At 44.2% G+C, this 27,721-nt stretch overlaps 1 protein-coding gene across 1 annotated transcript in view; it reads left to right on the top strand.

Moving 5' to 3' along the window:
- Positions 1-27,721, top strand: part of DNAH7 (dynein axonemal heavy chain 7) — a 724,465-nt gene that overhangs the window by 448,101 nt on the left and 248,643 nt on the right. The window contains 3 exon segments of the mRNA XM_029606081.1: positions 3,237-3,417; positions 8,244-8,429; positions 22,530-22,693. Coding sequence (XP_029461941.1) covers positions 3,237-3,417; positions 8,244-8,429; positions 22,530-22,693 — 531 coding nt within the window.

Raw genomic sequence — 27,721 nt, forward strand, 5'->3', positions numbered from 1 at the left:
TTGTGGTGGGTAAACAGCACTTCCAGTACAGAATGTTGCTGTTCGGGCTAGGGTTAGCCCCACTTGTTTTCACAAAATGTCTGGCTGTGGTGGGAGCACACCTCTGCAGGCTGGGAGTGCATGTTTTTCCGTACTTGGATGATTGGCTGGTCAAGAGCACTTTTCAGACAGGGGCTGATTGGTCCTTGCACTTCACCATCTGGGTGTTGGAGTCACTAGGGTTCGTCATCAACTACCCAAAGTTCCATCTCAGCCCGTCACCTCAATTGGACTTTATAGGAGCCCTACTAGACATGGCTCAGGCAAGAGCCTTCCTGCCTTGTTCCAGGGTGGTCACCTTGGGTACATAGTGGTAGTGATTCAACAGAGCCAGCAGGTTTCAGCTCAGCACATGTTGAGGCTGTTGGGCCACATGGCCGCAACTGTCCATGTTACTCCCTTGGCATGCTTACACATTTGCAGAGCCCAATGGACACTGAGGTCACAGTGGTGCCAGCCACGCAAAGCCTCCAGACTCACATCTGAGTCATTCAGTCTCTCCAGGACTCTTGGTCCTGGTGGCAGGTTCTCTCAAATTTGGAACAGGGAATATCTTTCCAAAGTCCCACTACCCAAATTGTCCTAACCATGAATGTGTCCGCCTTTGGGTGGGGAGCTCATGTAGAGGGGCTTTGCACCCAGGGTCTATGGTCTGTCCAGAAAGCACGGTGTCAGATCAACTTCCTGGAGCTCTGAGCAATCAGGTACACACTATGGGCTTTGAGAGATCAGCTGTCCATTACAATTCTCCTGAAACAAACAGACAACCAAGTTGGGATGTGGTATGTCAACAAGTAGGGAGGCATAGGATCGTACCTACTGAGTCGGGAAGCAGTCCAGATCTGGTCCTGGGGCCTGTCCTATGGGATAGTACTCAGGGCCATGTACCTGGTCAGAATGGAGAATGTGATAGCGGGCAGACTGAGTCATGCCTTCAGACCCCATGAGTGGTTTCTGGACCAGAGGATGGTGAACTGGATCATCTGCCTCTGGGGAAACCCAGATGTGGACTTGTTTGCATCCCCCTGCAACAGGAAGCTGACTCAGTTCTACTCCCTGTACAGGTCAGATGGCAAACCAGCCTCAGATGCTTTTGCCCAACATTTGGGCAGGCCCAGTGTGATCAGGTATGCATACCGTGCATTTGCACGAAGCGGCACACCTGGGGCAGCAGCGGGCCAGAGGCTTCAGGAGAGGCTGTGGGCTGCCAGTGGAGCCTAGCCAGCCAGCAGCCAAAGAGAAAATGCCAGCAACGGAAGGAGAGGCCCATGCGTGTGCGTATGCCTGCACATAGCTTCCACTCCCTCCCCCCCACAAGCAGGAAGATCGGTGGGCTACATTGGTGTACTAAGGGGGGGCGAGGGAGCGGAAGCTGTGCGCAGGCATCCATGCACACATGGATCCCGTGGTAGCGCAAAATAATGTGCTGGCAGGGTTCCTACTTCCCGCCAGCAAATGTAATGTCCTGTGGTGCCACCGGCATTTCTTCCAAGCTGGCAGCAGAATAAGAGGCCCTGCCATGCCACCGGCCTTTCTCTGGAGCTGACGGCAGATGAAGAAGCCCTGCTGTGCCGCCGGCCTTTCCCCGGCGCCGGCGGCTGATGAAGAGGTCCTGTTCTGCAGCTAGCGGTGGAAGAAGAGATCCAAAATGTGTGTGAGAGAGCGAGAGATTGGCCATATGCGAGTGAGTGCCTGTATATGAGAGGGTATATGTGTGGGTGGGTGTGTGGGTGTGCCTGTGTGTGTGTGTGAGAGAGGGTGCCTGTGTGTGTGTGTCTGTGTGAGGACTTCTGTGTGAGGCTGTGTGAGAACCTGTATGCCTATGAATGTATCTGTGTGAGAGCTTGTGTGTTTGGTATGTTTTGTGCCTGTGAGAGCCTGTGTCTCATATATATAGGCTCTCACAGGCATGCACATACAAGCACAAACATAGGGGTAGATTTTTAAAAAAATACGCCCGTGCGTACTTTTGTTCGCGCACCAGGCGCAAACAAGAGTATGCCAGATTTTAATAGATACGCGCGTAGCCGCGCGTATCATTTAAAATCCGGGGTCGGCGCACGTAAGGCTGTGCAAAACCAGCAGCCTGCGCACGCCGAGCCGCGTAGCCTGCCTCCGTTCCTTCCACACCCCCGCATCTTCCCCTCCCTTCCCCTACCTAACCCACCCCCCCAGCCCTATCTAAATCCCCCCTACCTTTGTTCGAAAAGTTGAGGCCGGCCGGCGCGCGATTCCCTGGCCCGGGAGCAGTTTCGGAGGCCTTGGCCACGTCCCTGAAAAGCCCCCGGGCCGGAACCATGCCTGTGGCCCCGCCCCGGATGACAAGTCACCGCAACACGCCCCCTGACACACACCCGACACGCCCCCCCCAGGAAAGCCCCGGGACTAACGCACATCCAGGGGCTTGCACGCACCGCCGAGCCTATTCAATATAGGCTCGGCGTGCGCAGGGGGAATTTGGGGCAGGTTTTCGGGGGGTACGCGCGTACCCCTTTGAAAATCTGCCCCATAATGTACCTATGAGGGTGAGGTTAAGAGGAGGCAGTCTTTGTATGTTAGAGAGAGGGAGTGTGTGAGAGAATGAATGTGTTTTTGTGCATGTGTGTGAGAGAGAAGATAAAATTTGTGCAGCCCTACCTCCCCCAATCCACGACAATCTCAGGGTGACTGGAAATCAGATCCCATGTATGGAGAGCAGATGTTTAAATCCTTATTAGTTTTAATTATTGAGTGTAATTTGATGATTCTGCTCTTTTGAAATATTTTTTTGGAGGGCGGGGAATAGAACTTTTTAATTGGATTTTTTATTTATCCTAACAGAATCAACTAAAGAATTTACAACTCTTAACAAAATGACATCAGGATGCAGCTTCTTTATGGTGTTGGGTTTGCATTTGGTACCATATGTTCAAATGGTCTGAATGTTAATTTTGACAATACCTTAAAGATTTTCTAGTATAAGTATTTTTAAAATATAAATATGAAGGGCCAATGGTTTTATAAGCGAGGCAAAGGGGATACTCTAATTTTCAGAATGCAGTATGCAGTCCAATTCCAAGAGAACAATTTGCTTAGAAATTACAAATAAACATTTATAATAATCTGTATTTAAATACAGTAATAATACAATAATCATTGTAGTACTTTTAGTAAATTTTCATTCACATTTTTATTCATTCTTTCTTTCTTTCCTTTAGAGTGGCAAAAGTTGTAGCACCTAAAAAAGAAAAGCTGAACCTGGCTGAAGGGGAACTAAAGATTGCTATGGATGGTCTAAGAAAGAAACAAGCAGCTCTAAAGGAGGTTCAGGACAAATTGGCTAAACTTGAAGATACACTTGAAGCAAACAAACAGAGGAAGGCTGATCTGGAGAATCAGGTACAAGAAAAATTGATGGTTTCCAGTCTTTTTAAATCATCTATTTGGAGGTATGTCAAAACCTTGGGATCTACCGAGAAATCACATTGGTCCAGATGATATATAATTTAAAAAACAGAGGATGGCACCAAGCCATAAAATATTATGGTTTATTTATTTTATTTATTTATGGCTTTTTTTTATACCGGTGTTCAAAGAACATCACATCGGTTTACGTATAACAGGTGAAGTAGCAAAAAACATAAAAAGGTAAATTGTGCAGTACATAGAACGGAAAACAAGGCAACTTATGGGGAGGAAATGGGTAAGGAGAATATAAATAAATAACATTATAACATAGTAACATTACAAATGGTTAATGGGGCATTCTAAAGCAATCAAAGTCTATGCAACCAAAAACAATGCTGTGGTGAATATTCAAATAAGAAACAAAGATTTGGTAAGATAACAATAAAATAGAAACATAGAAATGATGGCAAAAAAGGACCAAATGGTCCATCCAGTCTGTCCAGCAAGCTTAAGATAGTAACTGCCATTCTGTGATGGTTACCCCCATGTTTCCCTTAAGTATAATTTACGAACCATCATGAAGGCAACCCTAACAGGTGTTTTACTTCCCCTTCTTCCTGGGGTTGTGTCTAGTAACATTCTTTGTTTTTAACTGACAGCCCCACACAGCATTAGTTTTTAGTGAGTTCTTATTTGTTACTAGATTATGCTGTAGTTTTAGCAGTTATTTCCTCATTTTCTCTTCCTTTGTGTCATCCTTCTCATTCCCTTTCAGTTGTGCAAGGGGAACTGAGATCTATCTTTTGATGACTGGAATTAAATCCACCAACACTGAATGCTTTTTATGTTCTGGTATCTTTTTCAGACCAACATACGAATAAGAATGCACTACTGGAGAACATTGTATATTTTTTACTATTCTGGCCTAATGTCTGAAGAAAGGACTTATGTAGTCTTGAAAACTCATGCAGTAATACAAAGTGACATAACATAGTACATGGTAGCAGAAAAAAAACAAATGGTCTATCCAGTCCACCCAAATATTCCTCTCTACTCTACCAATCATATACTCCAGCTGCCAGCAATAGAACGTGACAGCCTGTAGGATTTCATTCCTTATTCAGGATAATTTTTCTTATCTTCCTTCTTATGGGTAGTTGAACATGTAAGAATCTCTTTTTAGTTCATATCCACTATCCCTCCTCTCTCAAGGTTCTATAACAATCCAGACAGCCACCAACACCAAGGTGACTGTTACCCAAACGTTTGGATTCCTAGGTCCCTGTGCCCTTTTCTGACAGTGCCCCACCAGCAACAACCTGCTACAATGATAAAATCAACATGAGGAATATATATCTTGCCAGACGGACTCAGCCACATTTCCACCAGGACTTCTAATTTTTACTGTACTTGCAGCCTACCAGACAGATCCACCTGTATTTATGCTAAGACATCTTATTACTGTGCTAGCAGCCTGCCATAAAGATCCCGCTGCTAATTAATTCTATTATCACAGCCTTCCAGAGAGCTATGTGAGTACCCATGTTTCCTCCAAGACTTTTAATTCTATTTATTATTATTCTATTTATTATTCTATGTATTTGCTGCCTGCCAGACAAACCCAGCTGCTAATTAGTTCTTCTACTATCTGTCTAATTTTTTGCAACTATGGATCCTCTGTACTAATTCTATGCCCTCTTGAATTCCACTATCATTTTAGTTTCCACCAACCACTCCATTAAAAAATATTTCTTGATGTTGCACCAGAGTTTATGTCCTCAGAGCCTCATATCATGACATTTTGTTCTAGACTTCATTTCCACTGAAAAAGATTTGCTTCTTAAACACTATTAATACTTTTCAGGAATGTGAATGTCTTTGTCATATCACCCCTGTTATGCTGCTTCTCTAGAGTATACAGTGTTATCCCTAAAGGGCATTAATGTGGTAATGCATGTCACATGGCAATTAATGTGTGTTAAAGGACTAAACTGCATATTAACAGTAATATATACTCTTGTGTTACCATTAATACCTAAACAGATCTGGACAACTGTGAGCAAAATGGTAATGAACTGTATAATATGCAAATCAGCTCAATATTCCAATAGGTTCATGCAAATTGCATTAACTATGGGCTTTGCTTTAACCTGACCAGTAATGCAAAACTTAATAATGCTTCAGCAGGCTAACATAACTGCTAAGACAGCTGGCCTCTCCTCCTGAGCCTAAGAGTGATCCCTGCTGGCATCCAGCCTCTAAGAGGAAAAGCAGACCATGACCATCCCTTTCCACCTTCCATCCCCTGAGAAGAAGAGCATGCCCTACAGGCTATAGTCCAGCCTCCCCTGACATCTTTTGATGGGGCTTCAAGGCTCTAATGTCCTCCCTGCAGCTGGCTCCTTCCACTCTTCCACCTACTCCACCAGAAGGTCCAGGATCAGCGATTGGGCAGGAGATATCTCCAATCCTTTTTGCCCCACATGCTCCAATAGCCAAAATGGTGCCCAATTACTTCACCTGCTAAAAGAAAATTTGAAAAGAAGCTGGCTTTGGAGGCAAAACATGTTTTCAATATATCCAAAAAAGGAAGCATGTTAGGGAGTTTGTCGGTCCCTTAGATGATCAAGTGGTTAAAGGAGCACTTAGGAAAAATAAAGCCCCCACAGAAAGACTGGATGGGTTCTTTGCTTTGGTGTTTACTGAAGAGGATATTGGAGAGATACCGGTGCCAGAAACTGTATTCATTGGTGATGATTCAGAAAAACTGATACAAATCACTGTTAATCTGGAAGATGTAAGAAGGCAGATCGATAAATTAAATCACCCAGAACCAGATGATATACATTCCAGAGTTCTGAAAGAACTAAAAAATAAAAGTGTTCATCTGTTACTGGTAATTTGTAACCTATCACTGGGATCATCTTTCTGCCTGATGGCTGGAGGGTGCCCAATGTAATCCTAATCTGCTACATATTTTTTAAGGGGTTATAGTGTATTTGGATTTTCTGAGTTGTTAACTCACAAGCGGATTGTGAAAAATTGCAGGAGGACCTTGAGAAACTGTAAGACCAGGCATTTAAATGGCAGATGAAATTTAATATGGACAAGTGCAAAGTGAAAATTAACCTGCAGTGTAGTTACACAATGTTAGGTTCCTTATTAGGAATCACTGCCCAGGAAAAAAACCTGGGTGTCATAATGGCAATGCTTTGAAATCCTCAGTTCAGTGTGCAGCGGTGGTCAAAAAAGCAAACAATGTTAGGCATTATTAGTAAAGGAAGCGAGGATAATAACGGCATTTCATAATGCCTCTGTATTGCTCCATGGTGAGGCTACACCTATGTACAGTTCTGGTCACTGTATCTCAAAAAAGATATAATTGCATTGAAAAAGGTACAGAGAAGAGCAACCAAAATGATTAGAGGATGGAACAACTCCCATACAATTGATGGCTAAAGAGATTGGAGCTCTTCAGCTTGGAGAAGAGCTGGATGAGGGGGAGATAGGATAGAGGTCTATAAATTTATGAGTGGAATAGAACAGGTAAATGTAAATTTGTTATTGACTCTTTCAAAAAATACAAAGACTTTGGGGCACTCCATGAAATTAGTAAGTAACACATTAAAAACAAATTGAAGAAAATTCTTTTTTACTCAGTGCACAATTGAGCTCTGTAATTCATTACTGGAGAATGTTGTTAAGGTAGTTAGTGTAGCTGGGTATAAAGAAAGATTTGGCCAAATTCCTGGAGGAGAAGTCAATAAACTGTTATTAACCAAGTAGACTTAAGAAATAGCCACTACTTATCATTGTGTGATAGCAGCATAGGATCTATTTACTGTTTTGGATCTTGCCACATACTTGTGACCTGGATTAGCCACTGTTGGAAACAGGATTCTGGGCTTGATGGACCCTCAGTCTGACCCAATATGGCAGATTCTTATGTTACTAGCTGCATTAGATTAAATTTTAATGCAGTATTCACTAAAAGCTTTACACTCTTTAGTGAATAGCTCACTCAAAGCATTGGATAACACCCATTTTTAACATGATTTAGTAAATATATTTCTAAGTCTCATCTCATTAGGTTTCTGGTGCAGACCCTGCATCATTTTAATAACCCTTCTCTGGACCACAGTCTATATCCTGCCAGAGGTACAGCCTCCAGAAATGAATACATTACTGCAGGTGAGGTCTCAACAATAACCTGTATAATATTATATTTAGTCCCCATTTAAATCTGTTTTTTTCATTTAAGAGAACATTGCACAGTCAATCAAAGTTGTAGTTCATCGCCTTGGAATATATTATACATTTCCAGAAAGGATTATTTCAGTCAACACACAATCAAAAAATGGAATTTGTTGCTGGAGAGTATGGTTAAGGCTAGTAATTTAGCAAATTTAAAAAAGGTTTGGATTTGTTTTTAGAGCATAGGTCCATTAACCCTTATTTAGCCAAATAGCCTTAAGTGTTTCTACCGCTTGCTTCTGGGAGGGAGCAACATGGAATGGGCTTTCCTATTTAAGTTCTAAGAAGTACATCCAAGAGACCTGGACAGGCCACTGTGGAAGGCAGAATGCTGGGCTTGATGGAACATTAGGCTGACCTAGCTTGGTATTTCTTATGTTCTTATATTTTATTAGGGTCAGAAAAAATAGTACCATAGTCCTTCAGTACTCCATCTTCTTAGAGGATGATCTCTATGATCTTTTTCATAAATATGATGTGAAAAATTGAACATATTAGATGGTTCAAGAAATTAGGTTTAGACTTAAGATCTTCTAATATGCCTTTTTTGTGTTGTTTTTAAGGTTGATTTGTGCAGCAAAAAATTAGATCGAGCAGAGCAGCTGATTGGAGGCCTTGGAGGTGAAAAAACTCGCTGGAGACAGTCTGCTTGGGAGCTTGGGAGGCTGTACGTCAATCTAACAGGAAATATTCTCATTTCATCAGGAATAGTAGCCTATCTTGGAGCCTTCACATCCAGCTATCGACAGGTAATTACTTAAGATAATAGTATTTCTGTTTTTTAAATTTAACTTATAAAATCAAAGTCATAAGAACATGGACATACATGTTGAGTAAACAAACTGAAAACCTCTCAGCTTTATGTTAGCTGCAAAAATGTCAATAGAGAGATGTTAAATTTTTTATGCTGTCTGCTAGAATCCTAAAATGCACTTAGCCTTATTTCTTAATTACTGTTTTCTGAATTGGGACAGTATGTTTTTTATTTATTCAGATTTTATTTTCCACATCTCCAAAATTTTGTTCAGAGTGGATTACAATATTAAAACATCCCTAGTTTATAAAATATATCACATAAATACAAAAACCAAATAGAAATGTTGATTAACATATTTCATAAAAGTGCTTCACTAAAAAACAAAGTGTATAGCTTTTTCCTAAAAATCTTAATATATTTTGCCTCTCGTACATGAGCAGGTAAACTATTCCATAGTTCAGGGGCAGCACATGAGTCGATTGTAGTCTAGTAGTATGCAAAGAAGGCACTGTTAATAAATGTTTCCTAGAGAGCTCAATGCTCTGCTGGAGGCATAAGGAATAAGGCTATCTGCTAGTAAACACTATGGGGCAGATTTTAAAACTTTTGTGCTGGCATAGATTTGTTCGTGCAACCCGAGGGGAGCCCCGATGGCTTTCCCCGTTCCCTACAAGGCTGCTCCGAAATCGGAGCGGCCTCGGAGGGAACTTTTTTTCGGCCACCCCCCCCCACCTCCCCTCCCTTCCCCTATCTAACCCACCCCCAGCCCTACCTAAATCGTCCCCCCTACCTTTATTTCAAAAGTTATGCCTGCCTTGGGCAGGTGTAACTTGCGTGTGCCGGCTCACCATCCCCCAGCACAGGCCACTGTGCCGGGGGATTCGGCTCCACCCCCAGACTGCCCGCGAACCACCGCCACGCCCCCAGACCCGCCCCCTGACCCCCTGCTCCCACCCCTGGACCACTGCCATGCCCCCGGACACGCCCCCTTCCCACCCCTTTTTCGAAGCCCTGGGACATACGCGCGTCCCGGGGCTTGTGCGCACCACTGAGCCTATGGAAAATAGGCTCAGCGCGCGCAGGGGCAGATTTTCTCATGTTACGCGCGTAGCCTTTGAAAATCTGCCCCTTTGTTTCTGCAATTAGTAATTTATGAATTATGACTAGCAATTTAAATTATACTCTCCATTTAACTGGTAGCCAGTGAAGGAATGTCAAAACCAGCATAATGTGATCAAAAGGAGGGATTTTCAACAATAATCTGGCAGTAGAATTTTGTATTTGTTGCAATGCCCAAACATATGTGTTGGGCAATCCTACCAGTAAACTATTACAAAAGTCAATTTGCAATAACACTAATACTTGTAATACCATTCTAAAATATTCCTGTGAAAAGAAAAAGAGATTTCAGTCTCTTAACTGTTGCGCTGGAGGTGGATTGGTATGGCCCTCTGGTCGGACCCAGAGAGCGCCTGCCACCAGGAGGCGGAGCACACGAGGAGACAGAGGCTAGCTGGAGCTTCGCCAATAACAGTCTGGGGTTTCCGCAGGTTGAGCCCTTGGGTACCCGGACCACCTGGACTTAGGTGGGCCTCAGAGAGTCTCCCAGAGAGGTAGCAGAGAGGTGTTCCCACCACAAGAAAGGGTGCATGGCTGATGCAGAGAGGATGGGCCAGACCTGAACTGGAGACTCTGGAGACCTCAGGGAGGTAACAGTTTAGGAAGGTTCTCTGGGTGGAACTGGCAGCGCCTGTGGGTCTGGTCAGATGAAGGCCGCGGGCAGAGTCCAAGCAGGTCGGTCTGGTGGTCACGGGAGTCAAGAAGAGAGTGTCCGAGTGAAGCGCAAGGATCAAAGCCAGGGTATCCATCCAGAAGTGGTCAGCCAAAGCAAGGGTCAGTTCCAAGGTCAGTCCAAGTGGTCAAGGCAAGTGAGGGTCAGTTCCAGGCAGTGGTCAACATGGTCAGGCAGGCAGAGGTTGGTTCCAGGCAGCGGTCAACGTGGTCAGAAGGCAGGCAAAGGTCAGGTCCAGGCAGCAGTCAATCATAGTCAGGCGAGCAGAGGTCAGTACCAAAAATCAGTCCAAAGGGTACTACCAGGGAACGAGGAGCAGGAACAAGACAGACGCTGGAGACACAGAGGACCATGGGAACACAGGAACATGGAGATGCTGGAACATGGGAACTCTGGAACAAGCAGGATCAGGCACAGGAACAAGGAACAGGCAAACTACTAAACCGAGGTGTCGACCCAATTGCCAAGGCGAGGCTCTGGAGGAAGAGCCTCACCTTTTATACCAGGGTTACGTGATGTCATCTCCTGGTGCTGCTGACCGGGTTCCCGCGCTGAGCCCTTTAAAGGAAACCGCGGTCTGTGCATGCGCACCTAGGGGCAGGGTCGACACCATGGAGGACGCTGAGCCCTGGCATGAGGAGCGCTGAGAGCCAGAAGGCCCCGATGGGCCTGGGGACACCGGGGAGCACCACGGGCGATGGGAGCTGGCCGCGGCAGCTAGAGACATGGAGTTGGAGCCGGTGGACAGGAGCGCGAGGTAAGCAGGCCTGGTCGCGGCACCAACACGGCCGGGACGTGCAACATTAACCAATTTCAGCTTATAGAATGTGCTTTTTGTTACACTTATCAAGTAAGGTCTCATTGTTAGCTTACTGTCTATGATAATCCCTAAATTTTTTATTTCAAAAACCACTCGCAAAGACTTCTTTTAAAAGACTACTGGGCTAAGTGTATTTGTTGGTATGGCTTTCCTATCCACATCAAAGCGGTCTTGGCAATATTTAAAGACAATATATCCAATCATGTATTTCTTGAATAATCATTTGAAAATTTTCAACAGGAAAGTAACCCAACTTATTACACGGTACGAAAAGTTGGATATCATTCATGTACATGAAGAAGTCCTAATAAGTTAGGTAGCTAGAATTTAGCCAGCTAATTTATTGGCATTTCAAGGGTATAACTAAGAGGAGTTGAGTTAGACAGCTAAGGGGGTCATATTCAAAAGGGATCGCAAGCAATACCTAGATGGGGACGGGTTCTGGGCGGTGTCTGCACCGGAAGGGGAGGAATCAGGGCAGCACTGGGGCGGATGCTGCGAAGACGTCACTGACGACGAAAAGGTAAGGTCTGCGACCTTAGAAAATACAGGCCTAAGTTATTCAGAGTTAGCCAGATGACTTAACCAGCTGATAGGATCATTTATCAAAATGCATTATGGCGTTAACACATGTGTTAACGCCATAATGTTTGCGAAAAGTATGGTAGTGCATGGTGTGAATGCAAATTTTTGAGAGGGGTGGGATCAGGGGAGGAGTTTGGCTGGGTTTAAGTTAAATTAGGGGCCATATCGCACTGTGCGATAGCATAATGCATGCTATCACATGGTTTTAACGCCAGAAATAACTACACCTTTTTCCCTGGCGTTAAGCTGTGTGATATATCTGAAATGGCCATAATGCAATTTGTGATAAATTTTTTGAATTGCATTTTGGCCATTTCTGGGCTTGAGGGGGGAGAGGGAAGAGGGAGTGGAGTGGAGTAGAGAGAGAGAGCCTCTGGGGAAAGCGTCACTGTGTGCACCTATTTATATCTCTATAGGAGGGCCACCTGATAGGTCAAGGTGAGGTATTAGTGGTGGTTTAGTGTTTAGGGGCCTATTTTGCATGGAGAGTGAGACTTACGAACAGCACAGTACACATTGGTGAAGATTTGACGTCATTTGGAGTGAGGAAAGTCTCACAAAGATGAGATTTATACTATGTTCTCTCACCCTAGCTTATATGTGTATGAATATGTCATTTTGGGTGGGATTTAAAGAGGGAGATGCAAATGGAACAGGACTGGAGCATGGTAGGGACATCTACCTCCTCTCCTCCCCACCCACTGCAATTCAAATCCTCCCTCCCTTGATTCTGGATTCTCTCCCCCAGACCCTGGAACCTCCCTCCTTTCCTTCCTCTCTCTTCTCTCCAGATCCTGAAACCCTCTCCCCAACCCTTCCTACTCCCTCCTCCCCTTCCTCAATCCAAGATCCTTCCTCTCTCTATCTCTCCCCTCTTACCCATCTCAGATTCCTAATCTTCCCCATCCCTAATCCTCTTTCCTTTTCACTCTCCTCCCCCTTTCTCCTCCCCCCATTCCTGATTCCTGTCCCTTCCTCTCCCCATCCCTGTCTCCTCCCTGTACTGATACTTGAAACCACTTTTCTTCACCCAATAAAAATAATATAAAATTATACTAATCATTGTGTAAAACTACTTTATTTTTATAATGTAATACAAAAGATGGAAATATTTGCAATTTGCTTCTGAATTTTTAAATTCTTGCCACAACAGAATCTACCCCTAAGCTGCTACAGGAAACTAGGGGACTGTGCCTTAGACCTTCTGCTCCCTGTTGTCCAACCTCGGGGAGGGTAAAGGGGCAAAACCCTAAATCTGTCACCGCTTACACAGGTAGAATGCATTTATACATGTAAAACCCAGTTTTATGAATGTAAACCCTTTTTAAAATTACCCCCATAGGCTTTTTTTCCCCCAAAGACACAGAATTGGAAAGAAGACTTTTGGGGAAATTTTCAATCCCTGGTGTGCGTGTTACACTGGGAGATACGCATGTGTGTGTGGGCTGAGCGTATTTTCCAAGAGGCGCGGAAGAGCCGGGCTGTATAAAAGGGGGTGGGCCAAAGAAGGGCTGGGGTCTGGGTGGGGCAGAGGCAGGGTGGGGGCCACCTAGGACAGCGCCAGCACACGGAATATACTTCTACTCGGGAGAGCAGTTAAGTTTTAAAATAAAAAAAAACTAGAGTAGTTAGGTGGAGTTTAGGGGTCGGGGTGGAGAGGGGAAAAGGGAGAAAGGGTAGTTAGGGGGTTTAGGGAAGTTCCCTCCCAATCTACTCTTTTATAGGGATAGACAGAGAGGGCAGAGGGGAGGGGAGGTGGCAGGACAGGTGTGTGTGGGGGGGGGGGGGAGTGGATGCGGAGTGGGAGCGAAAGTGAAGATAGCGACACCTCTCCAGAAGTGGTAACCCAATCATCCAGCATCTAGGCAGCCCCAGGAACCAGCAGTGCAGCAGCAGCAGCTGTAGCTTGGGTAGCAACCCTCCAATTAGATGCAGAAACACAAAGGAGTGAGAAAAAGGAGGAGGAGCAACTCCAGCAACCAACAGAAGAGCACCAACTGCTTGCACCCCTTGGCTCACCCCTGTAACTGGATATGAATCTTTCTCTCTCCAGCCTCATGCCATGGGACCAAGCTGGCAGTCCCCACTTCACTGCAGCTCACCCAATCCCCAGCCAGATCCTATAGATACCCAGTCTGGACATGCCAGTGTTGGTCCCACAGAAAGTACATCAGCCTCCACCAGCAGTACCTGCGGCACCTGAAACAGAGGAATAGCAGGTCCATGAAACCATTGAACACATTGAGAGAAGGCATGGCCTCCAACTGCACCATATACAGGCAGAGCTGATGCGTCTGAGGAAGGCTCACATCAGGACCACCATTGCCTTGCAAGCACACCTCTATCAACAACCTCACATCTGCTTTCACCCTACTAATTGAAAGATTACCAGAGCCTCCACCAGTGCCATTCCCATCCTCCCAGGAGTTGACGCCATGCAGCAGTCCCCGGCTATCGGGATGGCCCAGGGGTAGGCCCTCCCAAAGTATGCCACCCCCAACCATCCAAAAGCCCAGGCGAGGAAAAGGGCTAAGAGCCCCCCCCCCCCCCCCACACACACACACTCCCAAGTTGTTAACCTTTTAAAGGATAACAATTTTCACTCAAAGATGTCCTGTCCAAACAAGCCAGGCCAGTACGCACTACAAAGTTCCTGTGTCAGCTAGATGGAAGAAGACTGCTGGCCCATCCTCACTACAGAGTTCTTATGTTGGGTAGATGGAAGAAGATTGCTGGGACCGTCCTCACTACGGAGTTCCTGTGTCAGCTAGATGGAAGAAGACTGCTGGGCCTGTCCTCACTACAGAGTTCCTGTGCTGGCTTGCTAATGGGAATGGTCTGCTGTCATCATGTGTTGTCCTGCTGCTGGCTTCTTATGCCCTCCTCTATGCTCTGCCCATAGTCCTGCCTCCTTGTTGTGGTCTCCAGTCACAGTCCTGCTGCTGGTATCTCTTCTCATCATGTTTCATCTCCTGGTCCTGCTGCTGGTGTCTTTTCTCATCATGTCTTATCTCCTGGTCTTGATGCTGGTTCTTCTCTCTTCTCTCTTCCCATTCTAGTGCTACCTCCATGCTGCTGTGTCATCTCCTGGGGCTCCTGCCTCTATGCTGCTGTGTTATGTCATCCTGCTGCTGCCTCCATACTGTTGTGTCATCTACTGGGGCTTCTGCCTCCATCTGCTGCATCATGTCACTGTGCCAAAGGCATCATTGAAATCTAAGTACACCACATCAAGCGCCGGTCTCAATCTAACCCACTGGTGACACAAGCTTTCTAGTATATCACATATTCGGATAAACATTTATGTTTAAATTACCACCAAAACCTATCAATAATGGATTCATTAAGAGCTAAATTTTCGAACCCATTTATGTGCATAAAACATGATGTTAGTGTGTAAATGGTTCATTAGAAAACTTGTCGATCCATGCATGCAAAAAGTATGCACATTTTTTTTCTGCCTGCAAAACGAAGCATTTTGGGGAATATGGATTTATGTGCATACTTTCAATTTTAAAAACTGTGGGGTGAATTTTCAAAACATTATTACATGCCCAAAAATTGGCATATACATGCGTAAGTAGCCTCTACTTAAGTATTCCATATTTTCTAAAAGAAAAAAATATGTGCTTAAAAAAAGGGTGGTCTAGGGGCATTTTGGGACAAGGCCAATACTTACACGGGAAAGTTGTTATTTTAAAAGCAGGCGTGTACATTTTCCAATTTACTTTCATAGTTTTACACCTGCTAATTCTCTGGCATAAGTGATATTAAACATGTTTATTGTGTAGTATTGACGGGGTGGAAGGTCTGGATGAATTGGGAAAGTCCAGGCTGAAGGACCAGGAGGTCTCGATGGGCCAGAGGATTGGGTAAACTGATGGACTAATTGATATATTGGTTAATTTCATTTAAGCACACATGTTTTAAAATTGGCCGAATTGTGCAAGTATGTCCTACTCTATTTTCATGCATAAAATATATGTGTGTATATTTTTAAAACAGGTAGGAAAAGTACACACTTTCAATGCATTGATCCATGTGAATTCAATGCATTGCATGTATGCATGCATAAGCCTACATATGCGCGCTTATGTTGCAGGATAGAGCTACATGTATTTTATAAAACAAGTGTATATTATATGCATGGTTTATAAAATACTTGCATAGGTCTGCTCACAGCCATATACACACGTATGTGCATTGCGCACATTTTTTTGAAAGTTATCCTCCCTGTGTGTAAAGCCACATGCCATGGCAGGAGCAGGTGTAACTTTGTATGGGGGAGTTTCTGCATGTGCTTTCTGAGCATTTTCAAAGCAAAATTATGCATGTACTTTTGCTTTGAAAATATGTGTAAAGTCTGTGGGCAAAAGGTACCCACAGACTTTCTCATCTTTGAAAGTGATCCTTTAAGGGGGTAGTTTTGTAACATTGTGCATAAAAAAGTCTGCAAATATATGCACAAGTTACATCTGTTTTTACCAGATCTACCCACATGTTACACCTGCTAATACAATTTTCCATGAAAATTTATATGCATGCTTTTCAAAATCCAAAAGTATGTATATAAGTCCAAACCCTTCCCCAACTCTCCCCTCACCTCCAGGAATGCTTTTGCTGAGTCCAGGTAAATTTATGTATGAACAGGACATATTTTACCTGAATATTGACCAGGCAATATTGTAACAGGCCAATTCTGCACATAAAACACTGTTTTACTCACAGAAGTCCCATTGAAAATTACTCTTTTCAAGAACTTGAGATGTTTCTATCAAACATGATAATTGTCGACTATACCACATTTAAGTTTTGAGCAAATGTAAGACAAAGTGGAGTAAAAACCCTGAAGTTTTTGAAATGGCACATCTTTAACTTCCCGCAACTCCATTGGGGAGACATATTGTTACCGTCAGAAAAGAGGCCCCAGACAACTGGTCCGAAAAGAAAGACTTTTATTGCATGCAAGACACAGCTGAGAACAATGGCTCAGAAATCTGCGTGCCCCTCCCCTTCAGGAGATGGCTTTTATACATTCCACATTTCTTATCTTTTACACATGCGTTCTACGCATTGCTGAGCAAGCATATCCCGGCTGAGGGGCTACTGACCCCTCCCTAGACACCCTGGAACTTTCGTGAAACTTCTCCCATGTTCTGCAGGAGAGGCTGCCAGGACTTGCAGTTCTGGAAAGGAATTCACGAGTCTGTAGTAATACTGTCCTGCACATAATACATTCATTGTTCTAATCTAGCAGACTTGACAGGCAGTGAAAGCTTATCAGAGAATAAGAACAGCGAAGCCAAAAATGAAAACGTGCTGACAGAGTTTCTCAATGTCCTAACTACAGCTGTATTGCAGACTGTAAGTAAACCCATCATGAAGCAGGGAATTCTGGTACATGAAGTCCTGTTTGGCAGGAGTTTCAGATTGTCCCCTGTCAGGGTGAAGCCTTCAGCCCACTACATTCCCCCCTTTGATACTTTTCATAGAGATTGATAAGTATCACACCATCACAAAGCAGCTGTGGAGCTGAAAGAAACAGAAACAAGAAAAATTAGCAATTTGAGTTCTCAGAGGGCCCTAATTTCCCAAACAGTCCGATGGTTTCTTCACGGGTTTGAGACGGATGGGCCCTATTGGTTCCACTCCCCTTTGTAGCCCGACTTGTCATGTATGGGAAGATGGCCCAGGATAAAACATGAGGATGGTTAAACAGGTTCTATAAGCTCAGAGGAATACATGTACAGTGACAGGAGCTGCGTGGCTTTTTTGCGTTCAGCAATGTCCTCCATCATCCGACGAAGGCGGTTGAGCAAGAAAGGAATAATGCAGGGTCCTAAAAGACAAAACAGAATTAAACTGGCTTGGATAACAAATAAGCTTTTAAATCCACCGATCATGGAAAACCAACCACGGAATCCGTTGGCCCAGTCCCAAGCACTATTCTACTGCTGGACAGGGACATGAGCCATCTTGACCATGCGATCAGTGATGTCTTGAATAACCTTGCTTTGGTCATCTTGTTACGATCCCCCCCTGTTGCTGCGCTACAGGTGGTCTCTCACCTTCCTCCGGAGGCCGCTCCGAAGCCAGGGTCTCGCCTGTGTTCCATCCGGGACTTGCACCAGGGCCTGAGAGGCCTAGCTGTGCCTGTGGCTTGCATGCCAGCGTTTGGACTTCCTGTTGGGCGACGCCCTTCTCCTAGGGGCCGGCCCGCAGCTCTCCACCTTATTTATAGGACCAGCGAGGGGCGGTCCTGGCAAGCTCCTCCCAGGGAGTTGCCTTCTACCTCCAGTATATAAGGACTTCCTTGTCATTTGCAACGGGCCTTTGGATCGGGCCCTACAGTCATCTGTAACCTTGCCGATCCAGGTCTACCGTGGTCTGCCTTGCGTTGATGGCTCTCTGTTCCTGACCTTGCCTTGATGTCTGTTCCTGACCTTGCCTTGATGTCTGTTCCTGACCTTGCTTTGATGTCTGTTCCTGAAGCTGCCTGATCCTGTTCCTGTTCCAGTTCCGGTTGTTCTGCCCTGTGTCTTCGTCTGGTTCCTGAGCCTTCTGTCCTGTTGGGCCCTGGAGTGGCCAACAGGAGGGATTCGTCCCCCGGGCTCTTGAGCTTCTGTTCCTGCCAGCCGAAGGGGCTTCGGATGTCAGTATCCCAGCATCGGAGTTCCTGCTCGCCTGGACCTTTCCTGCTCTCTTCTACAATGTCTCGCTTCAGCCCTTGCCCTGATGCCTCCAACGTCTTGCTTCAGCCTGTCTTGGATGTCTGCTTCAGCCCCCGTCTGACGTCTTCAGTGTAGAGGACTCTGTTTGCCCTCGCCTCTGTCCGGCCTGCTGCCCATTGCCGTACCCAGCGGCAGGTCCGAAAGGGCCGGGAACAGTCGGAGGACCGTTCATCAATCAACTTCCAGTGTTGGTTGCCATGGGCGTGCAGGTCCGGCTGAGGGTCAGACTCTGTGCCTGCTTCTGTACCCGCCTGGCTCACCATGCCTGCCCAGCTCACCTCCCACGGTGTGGCTGGGGCTCCTCCCTAGCTTTCGCCATGGCCCAAGGGCTCACCACCAGCTTGAGACGACCGCGCCCGCACGCGCTCGTAACACATCTACCTGTAAACTACAATTGGAGAGGTTAAATGTTCCGCAAACCCTCCTTCCTGGGCCAGAGGGTAATCTAAAACCAGTCTATTCTGGAACACTGCAGTCATAATGGGGTAGATTTTAAAAAAGTGCGCCTTCGCGTACTTTTGTTGGCGCATCAGGCGCAAACAAAAGTACGCTGGATTTTAGTAGATACGCGCGTAGCCGCTAAAATCCTGAATCGGCGCGCGCAAGGCTGCCGATTTCGTGTAGCCGGCGCGCGCCGAGCCGCACAGCCTACCTCCGTTCCCTCCGAGGCCGCTCCGAAATCGGAGCGGCCTCGGAGGGAATTCTCTTTCGCCCTCTCCTCACCTTCCCCTCCCTTCCTCTACCTAACCCCCCCCCCCTCCGGCCCTGTCTAAACCCCCCCCACCTTTGTTGGGGGATTTACGCCTCCCGGAGGGAGAAGTAAATCCCCGCGCGCCAGCGGGCCGCTAGCGCGCCGAGACGCGACCCAGGGGCAGTTCCGGAGGGCGCGGCCACGCCCCCGGACCGGGCCAAAACCACGCCCCCGGGCCCGCCCCCGAAACGCCATATCCCGCCCCCAAAACACCGTGCCGATCGGACATGCCCCCGACACGCCCCCCTCGAAAAACCCCGGGACTTACGTGAGTCCCGGGGCTCTGCGCGCGCCGGCAGGCCTATGGAACATAGGCGCACCGGCGCGCAAGGCCCTGCTCGCGTAAATCCAGGCGGATTTACGCGAGCAGGGCTTTTAAAATCCGCCCCAATGCGTAGAACGCATGTGTAAAAGATAAGAAATGTGGAATGTATAAAAGCCAGCTCCTGAAGGGGAGGGGCACGCAGATTTCTGAGCCATTGTTCTCAGCTGTGTCTTGCATGCAATAAAAGTCTTTCTTTTCGGACCAGTTGTCTGGGGCCTCTTTTCTGACGGTAACATTATCTACAAAGAAAATTGTGCAAAAAAGGTGATGCAAATCTTTTACTCAGTTCTTATTCTTATATGATGCACTTCCAGACAAAAGTCCCACGGTGCATTTACAGATTTACTTCAGTTTTTTCCTTCCTGAATTTGAAGAAAAAAAATCCTTGGACAAAAGATTCACTGTTTCTCTTTTTTTTTTTTTTTTAATTATTTATTTATGCATTTTCAAATAATTGACGATGAGTCACAAAATTTCAACATTACATAACGTGTTCAAACCTCTACATACGCAGGCAATATCCCAAAACTATGTCAGTCAAAAAAGAAAATAATTACATCCTAACCTGGACTCTTACAATTATAGGTATAATACAACCCAGGAATATAAGGAGATCCAAGATGTTAATGGGAGCAACAATATGTAATTAACAGAGAAAATTTTTAAGAAATTAGGAGAGAAAAATTATTTTAAACTTGCCCAAACTACTAAGTAGCCACTGTCTCAGATTCACTGTTTCTAAACTGCATAAACAGTCAACCCACCAATATTAGATATTTGGTAAAGAATACAGAAAAATGGTTGAATTAGCACATGTTGGAACTCATGAGCAATAGTGTCAGTCATCAAGACTTCTGCTTATTTAGTCATTTTCTTAACATGACCCTGTATTCACTTACCTGACCTACAATGGGGGTTTGGGCTGGTAAAGAGACCAAGAAACGCCATCCCTGTTCTTTTGCAGTCTACACTATCTTTCAGGCTTTTTGCACTTTTTTGCTCTACTTGTGCCTCATCCTTATGACACTCATCTTAGATTTTGTGATGCAGGGAATATTGGGATTTTTAATAAAGTAAAATTAACATTGAAGAATTTTGCAGCTGCCGATAGCTATAACTCTATATGGTCCATATTGCGTGTTACAGCAAGCAGGAGGTTACTCAGTAGTTCGCTGGGTAACTTTAGGACAGTGATTTCTCTGACCAGACTTACCCTGATAAATTTACCTGGATAAACTCAGGCCACTTCTCTGGAATGCCGCCTCCTCCTCCTTTTTAACAAGCTACATTTTATCCAGGTAAAAAGTTACCTAGGTAAAATATTACTAGTCAGCAGGGTGGGACAGTTAACTCTTGAGGTTTATCCAGGTAACGTAAAAATTACTCGGGCAAACCCTTTTCAATATCAATCTCTCTGGTTTCCTTTCATATAAGCACATGACTGCATGCGTTACACTTAAGGGAATCAGCTGAATACAATGTTAGGCATAAACTGCATTCCTGTGTTCATATCTGAGTGCCCAAATGAGTCAGCTTCATATTTTTGGTGATGTTACAACATTTATTGTGGAAAAGCTTTTTGATAGTCACAGAATGGGAGAAAATCTTTGAGAACAGGACACTTTGTTTAGGTACGCTAGCTAGCTCTTACTGTAGACAATTTTTAATGAGGATATAAGATGTAAAAGGGGAGAATATTCTGTAGTGAAAGGTACTTTTAAGTAGTTTCCTTTGTGTTACCAATATACATATACCCTCCCTCCCTCCCCTTGTCCCGCCTCCCCTGCCTATCCTCCCCCACCTCTCCTTCCCCTATCCCTCCTTATTTTATTGCTCCTTTGGTTCATTGTATTTTTGTTATTAATGTTATATTGTTTTATTGTATTTCCCGCCTGAGTTCATTGTAAACCGGCATGATGTGCTTCACGAATGTCGGTAAATAAAAGTTAACAAATAAAATAAAATAAATAAATACATCAGAGTCTTCACAAACTCTGAATATGCAATGCCAGCGATGTAGGCATGTGTAGTGTTTCCTGACACTCCCCAGTGGGAAGTGCCTTCAGGAAAATGAAGTTTCGCAAACCGCATGAGCCCACTTTGGCTCATGTACATTTCCTCCATCTCTTGGCCTGGCTGCGACCCAAGGGTGGGATTCTCAGACCCTAGGGACTTGGGAGCTGTTCTTGAGATCCAAGCAGGATTTTCAGAGGGAAAAGACAGAAAGGAGCTCTTGTGGAAGAGGCGAATTCGTCCTATACTCCTGGTCTGCTTTGGGAGATTTCTTCATTGTCTGTATTCTAAGAAGTAAAGTTCATACAGGAGTCAAATGGAGAACTGCCACTACAGAAACAATGCTTCAGAACTGCTGCATAAGAGAAGCCTCCAAGAGCTCATTTTTGACAGTGCAAAAGAGATTTCCAAGGTGCTATTGCTGGACTACAGGTACCGGTACTTCTATAAAGGAGCCCTAGAAGATATTGGCCTAAAATGTAGCTTGCGTTGGAGCCTCAAGGATAGGATGCCAGAGTATAGAGGGTCTCTGTTGGTTGTACCACTGACTGTACCTGAAATTGTGCTTTTGAATTTCTGAACTTATTTTCCTGCAGTGAAGGGCACTATCTCAAAGTGTACCATCTTTCATGTTATTCAACTGCAGCAGGTTAACCAGAAAAAAGGACTTGTTTTTTTTTTATTAAATAGCTGACTGTACAGTGTGAGGTAAATATTCAAAAGCCATTTAGATGGATAACTGAGAGATTATCTGTATAAATAGCTAGTTTGCGATCTTAAATGTCACGTAAGTTGGTGGCATTCTGGGGGTGGGCGGGAGATGTTTCAGGGAGGAGCAGATTTAGCTACATAAGTTATGTGACTAACTCTGTTAGCAATTAGCTGCATACCTTATGTGGCTTACTGGTCGAACTGTAGGGCTGTCCTAAATTTAGCCGGATGTACTTATATAGCTATATCTGGCTAACGTAACAAGCCACTATGTGGCTGAATATTGGCCCCTATATGTGGGGTTAAATGTGCAATTGTCTATCTCTTCCCATAGTAAGGTACAGTGTGTGTTTTTCTTTTTCAGATGCAAACAAAAGAATGGGAGTTGCTATGTAAAAAGAGAGATATCCCCTGTTCTGATGATTTCTCCCTTACTGGCACTTTAGGAGATCCTGTGAAAATCCGAGCATGGAACATTGCAGGCTTACCTTCTGACAATTTTTCCATTGATAATGGCATCATCATTTCGTAAGTAACTGGCACTTCTGAACCACAGAAGGCTACCGCAGGACTGCTTGCTTGGATTTATTTTTCATCTTAGTATTACTGATACAGATTTGTATTATGGTCAGTGTGCAGCTGTGTATTGGGGCAATATTCTCAGAAAAGTCCTGCATAGCTAATTGGCTGATTCATACTTTTCTGTGGGATAGTGCAAATTGTCAGAAGCTTGATCTAACATCATTATACATTTGGTAGAGGCTGCAAAAAACACTTACTCCAAACCCAGCAGGCTTGATTCACTCATTCTTTTATTCTTCTAGAGAGTGAATAGTGAGAAATATTTGCTTTTTGATGAATAACTATCATTTGAGAAAATATTTAAGAGATAGTTTACAAAATAAGAAAATAATTGCCATTGTCTACAAAAGATACCTGAGGCATTCAGGAGGAAGAACCAACAGAAATGCTTCATTAACACCCTCCACTCTGCCCACAAACACGCTCACAGACTTCTTTGTACCCATAGATATATGTGCTCATTTTCACTGACAAGGTGCCTCAGACCTAAATATATTTACTTTTGCCTGAGGCAGGAGTAACTTCAGATCAAAATACTGCCACAGCTATGCAGCTTTCATTTCTTCCCATTTCAGTTAATTTGATATGTTTAACTCATTTTACTTTTTGAATAACAAGAGAGATAGCAAGAACAAATTATATTCTATTAGATGAAATATAAAATTATTTTACAGCTTTCCCCTTTCTTAAAGCACTTCAGAAAGCTCCTATGCAAAAACCACTTTTAATAGGTCAGTGATACATTCCCTGTGAATGGAGAGAGAGAGAGAGAGAGAGAAAGAGAGAAAGAAAGAGATTACCTACATGGCCCTTCTAGTAGTTAGATATTTATATCTCTATAGGAGCCCCACCTAGTAACTCGAGGTGAGGTTTAGGTAGTAGTGTAGGGGTTAGGGGCCACTTTGACATGCAGAGTGAGACGTACAAACAGAACACTGCACTTTTGTGAAGATTTGATGACCTTCGGCGTGAGGAAACTCACACAAAAATGAGATTTGTACAATGTTCTCTCAACCCAACTTGATGAACACTCTACCACTCCGAAGGACATCAAATCTTAACAAGAGTGCACTGTTCTGTTTAAAAGCATGTCAAAGTGGCCCCTAACCCCTACACTTCTACCTAAACCTCACCTCAAGTTACTAAGTGGGCCCCTATAGAGATATAAATACCTAACTACTAGACAGGCCTTATAGATAGTCTCTCTCACATATACTTCTTAATATAATATATAATACACCAACTTACATAGAAAAATGTAAGTTGGTGTATTATAAAAAAAACCCTCCCTTAACCCCTCTGACCCTGCAAACTATCGTCCTATATCCAACCTGCCTCTCATTGCCAAAGTACTCGAGAAGGTAGTCAATTCTCAATTATCTGACTTCCTCGAGGATCACCACATCTTATATCCATCCCAATTTGGATTCCGTAAGGAGCGTAACACTGAAAATCTCCTGCTAGCCATCACCAACACCATCCTCATAGGTATGGGCCAAGGGACATCTTTTCTCCTCGCCATCCTTGATATCTCAGCTGCCTTCGACACAGTCAATCATCAAATCCTACTTTCCCTCCTAGCAGAAATAGGCATCGCAGGCACTGCATTATCCTGGTTCTCCTCATACCTCTCCCACAGAGAATACATAGTGAAAATTGACAAAGCTGAATCTTCTCACATTTCTCTCACACAAGGAGTTCCCCAGGGGTCCTCACTCTCTTCTACCCTCTTCTACCCTCAATATTTATATACTGCCCCTCCTCGCCGACCTAGGATTGAACTTTTTCTTATACGCCGACGACGTTCAAATCCTCATCCCCATAAAAAATACACTAAAAGAAACCCTCCAACTCTGGGACTCCTATCTTACAGCCATCAACTCACTTCTATCCAACCTCCACCTTGCGCTTAATGCTTCAAAAACTGAGATACTCATTATATCTAATCAACCTGAACTCACACCCCCCAATAACATACTCTCTCCCCCCGCTACATCACTGACTGTTAGAGACCTTGGTATTGAACTAGACCAGCGCCTCGATTTCAAAGCTCATATTAAATCCCTTCTAAAGGGGGGCTTTTACAAACTCCACATCATGAAAAAGCTTAAACCACTGCTCCACACACAAGATTTCCGACTAGTCCTGCAGACCACTATCCTCTCCAAAGTGGACTACTGCAATTCCCTCCTCCTTGGCCTCCCAGAGTCCACCATCAAACCCCTACAAATCCTACAGAACGCCATGGCGAGAATTTTAACTAACACCCGAAAAAGAGACCACATCTCCGCCATACTTAAGGACCTCCACTGGTTACCCATCTCCTTCCGTATACAGTATAAAACCCTCACCATCCTTCACAATCTGCTCTACAAAACCAACCCCTGGCTCAAGGACTCGCCTCACTTCCGTATAACCAACCGTCCAACCAGATCCTCCCTCGCAGGTACCCTACATACCCCCTCCCTTAAAATTGCTCACCTCACCTCCACGAGAGAAAGGGCCTTTACCATAGCGGGCCCTACACTCTGGAACTCCCTTCCCACCTTTCTCCGCCTTGAACCCTGCCTGGCCACCTTCAAAAAAGGTATAAAAACTTGGCTTTTCAGAAAGGCCTATCCTGAAACCAACCAAACCTAGATGCACCCCCAGTACCCCTCTCCTTGTCTACCCCCCCTCCCCCCTGCCTGCCCTCCCCCCTATCCTAAGGCAATATCCCATTGCCATCCCCCTACCCCCCTTCTTTTTATCGTACTGCAATTTACAAAATTATACAGTTAAACTGAGGTAAACAATCTTACTTTAGTTGCAACTATTGTAAATAGATCCTTCTGTAAATAAGTTCCTTCTCTCTTAACGGTTGTTCTTTTATTCTCTATTTCATGCTACCTATCTTTTCCCTCTTCTCCTGTCTCCCTCACCCCTCTCCTCTTTCTCGCCTGCTCCCACCCCCTGCCCCCTGTTCATTGTAATTTCCTCCTTATTTTGAGTTACTTGTAAACCGGTGTGATGTGCCATACGAACGTCGGTATATTAAAAGTTGTTAAATAAATAAATAAATAAATAAAATAAACATAGAAACATAGAAATGACGGCAGAAGAAGACCAAACGGCCCATCCAGTCTGCCCAGCAAGCTTCACACATTTTTTCTCTCATACTTATCTGTTTCTCTTAGCTCTTGGTTCTATTTCCCTTCCACCCCCACCATTGAAATATCTAGCTTGATTAGTTAGGGGTAGTAGGGGTAGTAACCGCCGCAATAAGCAAGCTACACCCATGCTTATTTGTTTTACCCAGACTATGTTATACAGTCCTTATTGGTTGTTTTTCTTCTCCCCTGCTGTTGAAGCAGGGAGCTATGCTGGAAATGCGGTCACTACTTTTCTATTCTGTTATACACAGCCTTTCTGAATAGATGGTATACTAAAAATGACACACATGAAAAATGTAAAGGATATAGTTGCAGAAAAAAATATATTTAAATGTAAACATAGTCATTTGGATGCAGGTTCTTCAAGATAGTTGTGTATCTGTTGTAGTTGTTCAGTCTGCAATCTGTCTCATTTGTATGATTCTGGTAATGTACCATTGAGGCAGAGGAACATTCCTTTCCCTATCCATCTATCCTTTCTATGCTATGTTGTTTTGTATAGAAAGTTTTGAGTTTTCTGACTTAGAAGGGGTGGAGTCGTGTAGTGGGTGGAAGGTTGGGGATTTTTTGCCTTGTCTGGATCACACAAACACACTAAGAAAATAATAATACCTGACTACAACTTATGTGAAACTATGAAAAACTATATTCTTTGTATAATATATGTACAATAAATGTGCTTATGAGAACATTCTGGGTCATTATAAACAAACAAGTTATATATATCAGCACATAAGCAAGGTAAATAATCATTCCCCAACTAATAGGGAATATACATACAAAAGCCTAGTGTAAGCTGCCACTTTCCTGGATGAGCACCCTCTATCTCTCCAGACAATGGCCCATAAGCATTATTTCAGGGGACAGCTGTTAACAGTACCGGAGATGCTTTTTTTGTTGCTCGAGTTTGGTATTGCTGAAATGATCTGATCAGTTCTTGGCAGAGAATCTGCCCAGCCCACAGGGTACTAGAGTCTTATCCCTATGTCTGGACATTTGCTAAACTGTTTTCTTTGTTTCTCTGCTGTCCTGAAGTATTGCCAAAAATTAACTGATAAAAAATTTACTGCATGTATCTACTCTGAAAATGGTGAATTTCTTGTCTTTGTTCACCACCTCTAATCATAATATTGTATAGACATTCTCTCTCACATGTATTCACTAGCCTTTGACTTTCTCTGAATCTAACATACTCTGTTGGACACCATAAAATAATAACAAAAATTAGCATAACTATCATTAATGTCATTGTCATGTAAATTTAAGCAAATCATATAACTATCTCAAACAGCAAGTGAAATACTACTGTGAAACCAATAAGAATGTATGTGCTCCAAAAGCTATTCTGTATTTTTTCTGCCAAAAGCTAAAAGTGCACTGGTATCTATAAGGTCTATAAAACTGTTAATATTGTGTCCAGTTCATACTATATAATTCTGGGCACTTGCCAGGCGTTTTCATTCTCAGCACTAGTAAAACTACTTGTGCTGCGCTGGACTATTGCAAGTAGAGCTGCTAGCCAATGTCAAGATTTAACTCCTTAACCATCAACTGGCTATAACTGGTCTTCTTATATTCTGAATTAAGTTTTATCTCTAGTTTGTATGCTATACTTATGTGTGCATGTGTGTATCCTTGAAGTGTTCAGGCTTCAGGTTAGGAGGAAGGGAGGGCAAGTGGGGCCTGTAACAGGGAGAGCAGTAGAGAGTAAGGGGGCTAAGGGAGAAACTGTGAAGGGAGTAAGCTGTGGGCTATGAAGAGCTGTGAAGGGGGGCCATCTACCAGCCCATAATGCTGTAATTTCTTCTGAATGCTTTAAGCA

Source organism: Rhinatrema bivittatum, chromosome 6 (assembly GCF_901001135.1).
Source record: "Rhinatrema bivittatum chromosome 6, aRhiBiv1.1, whole genome shotgun sequence".
NCBI classification, from domain to species: Eukaryota; Metazoa; Chordata; class Amphibia; order Gymnophiona; family Rhinatrematidae; genus Rhinatrema; species Rhinatrema bivittatum.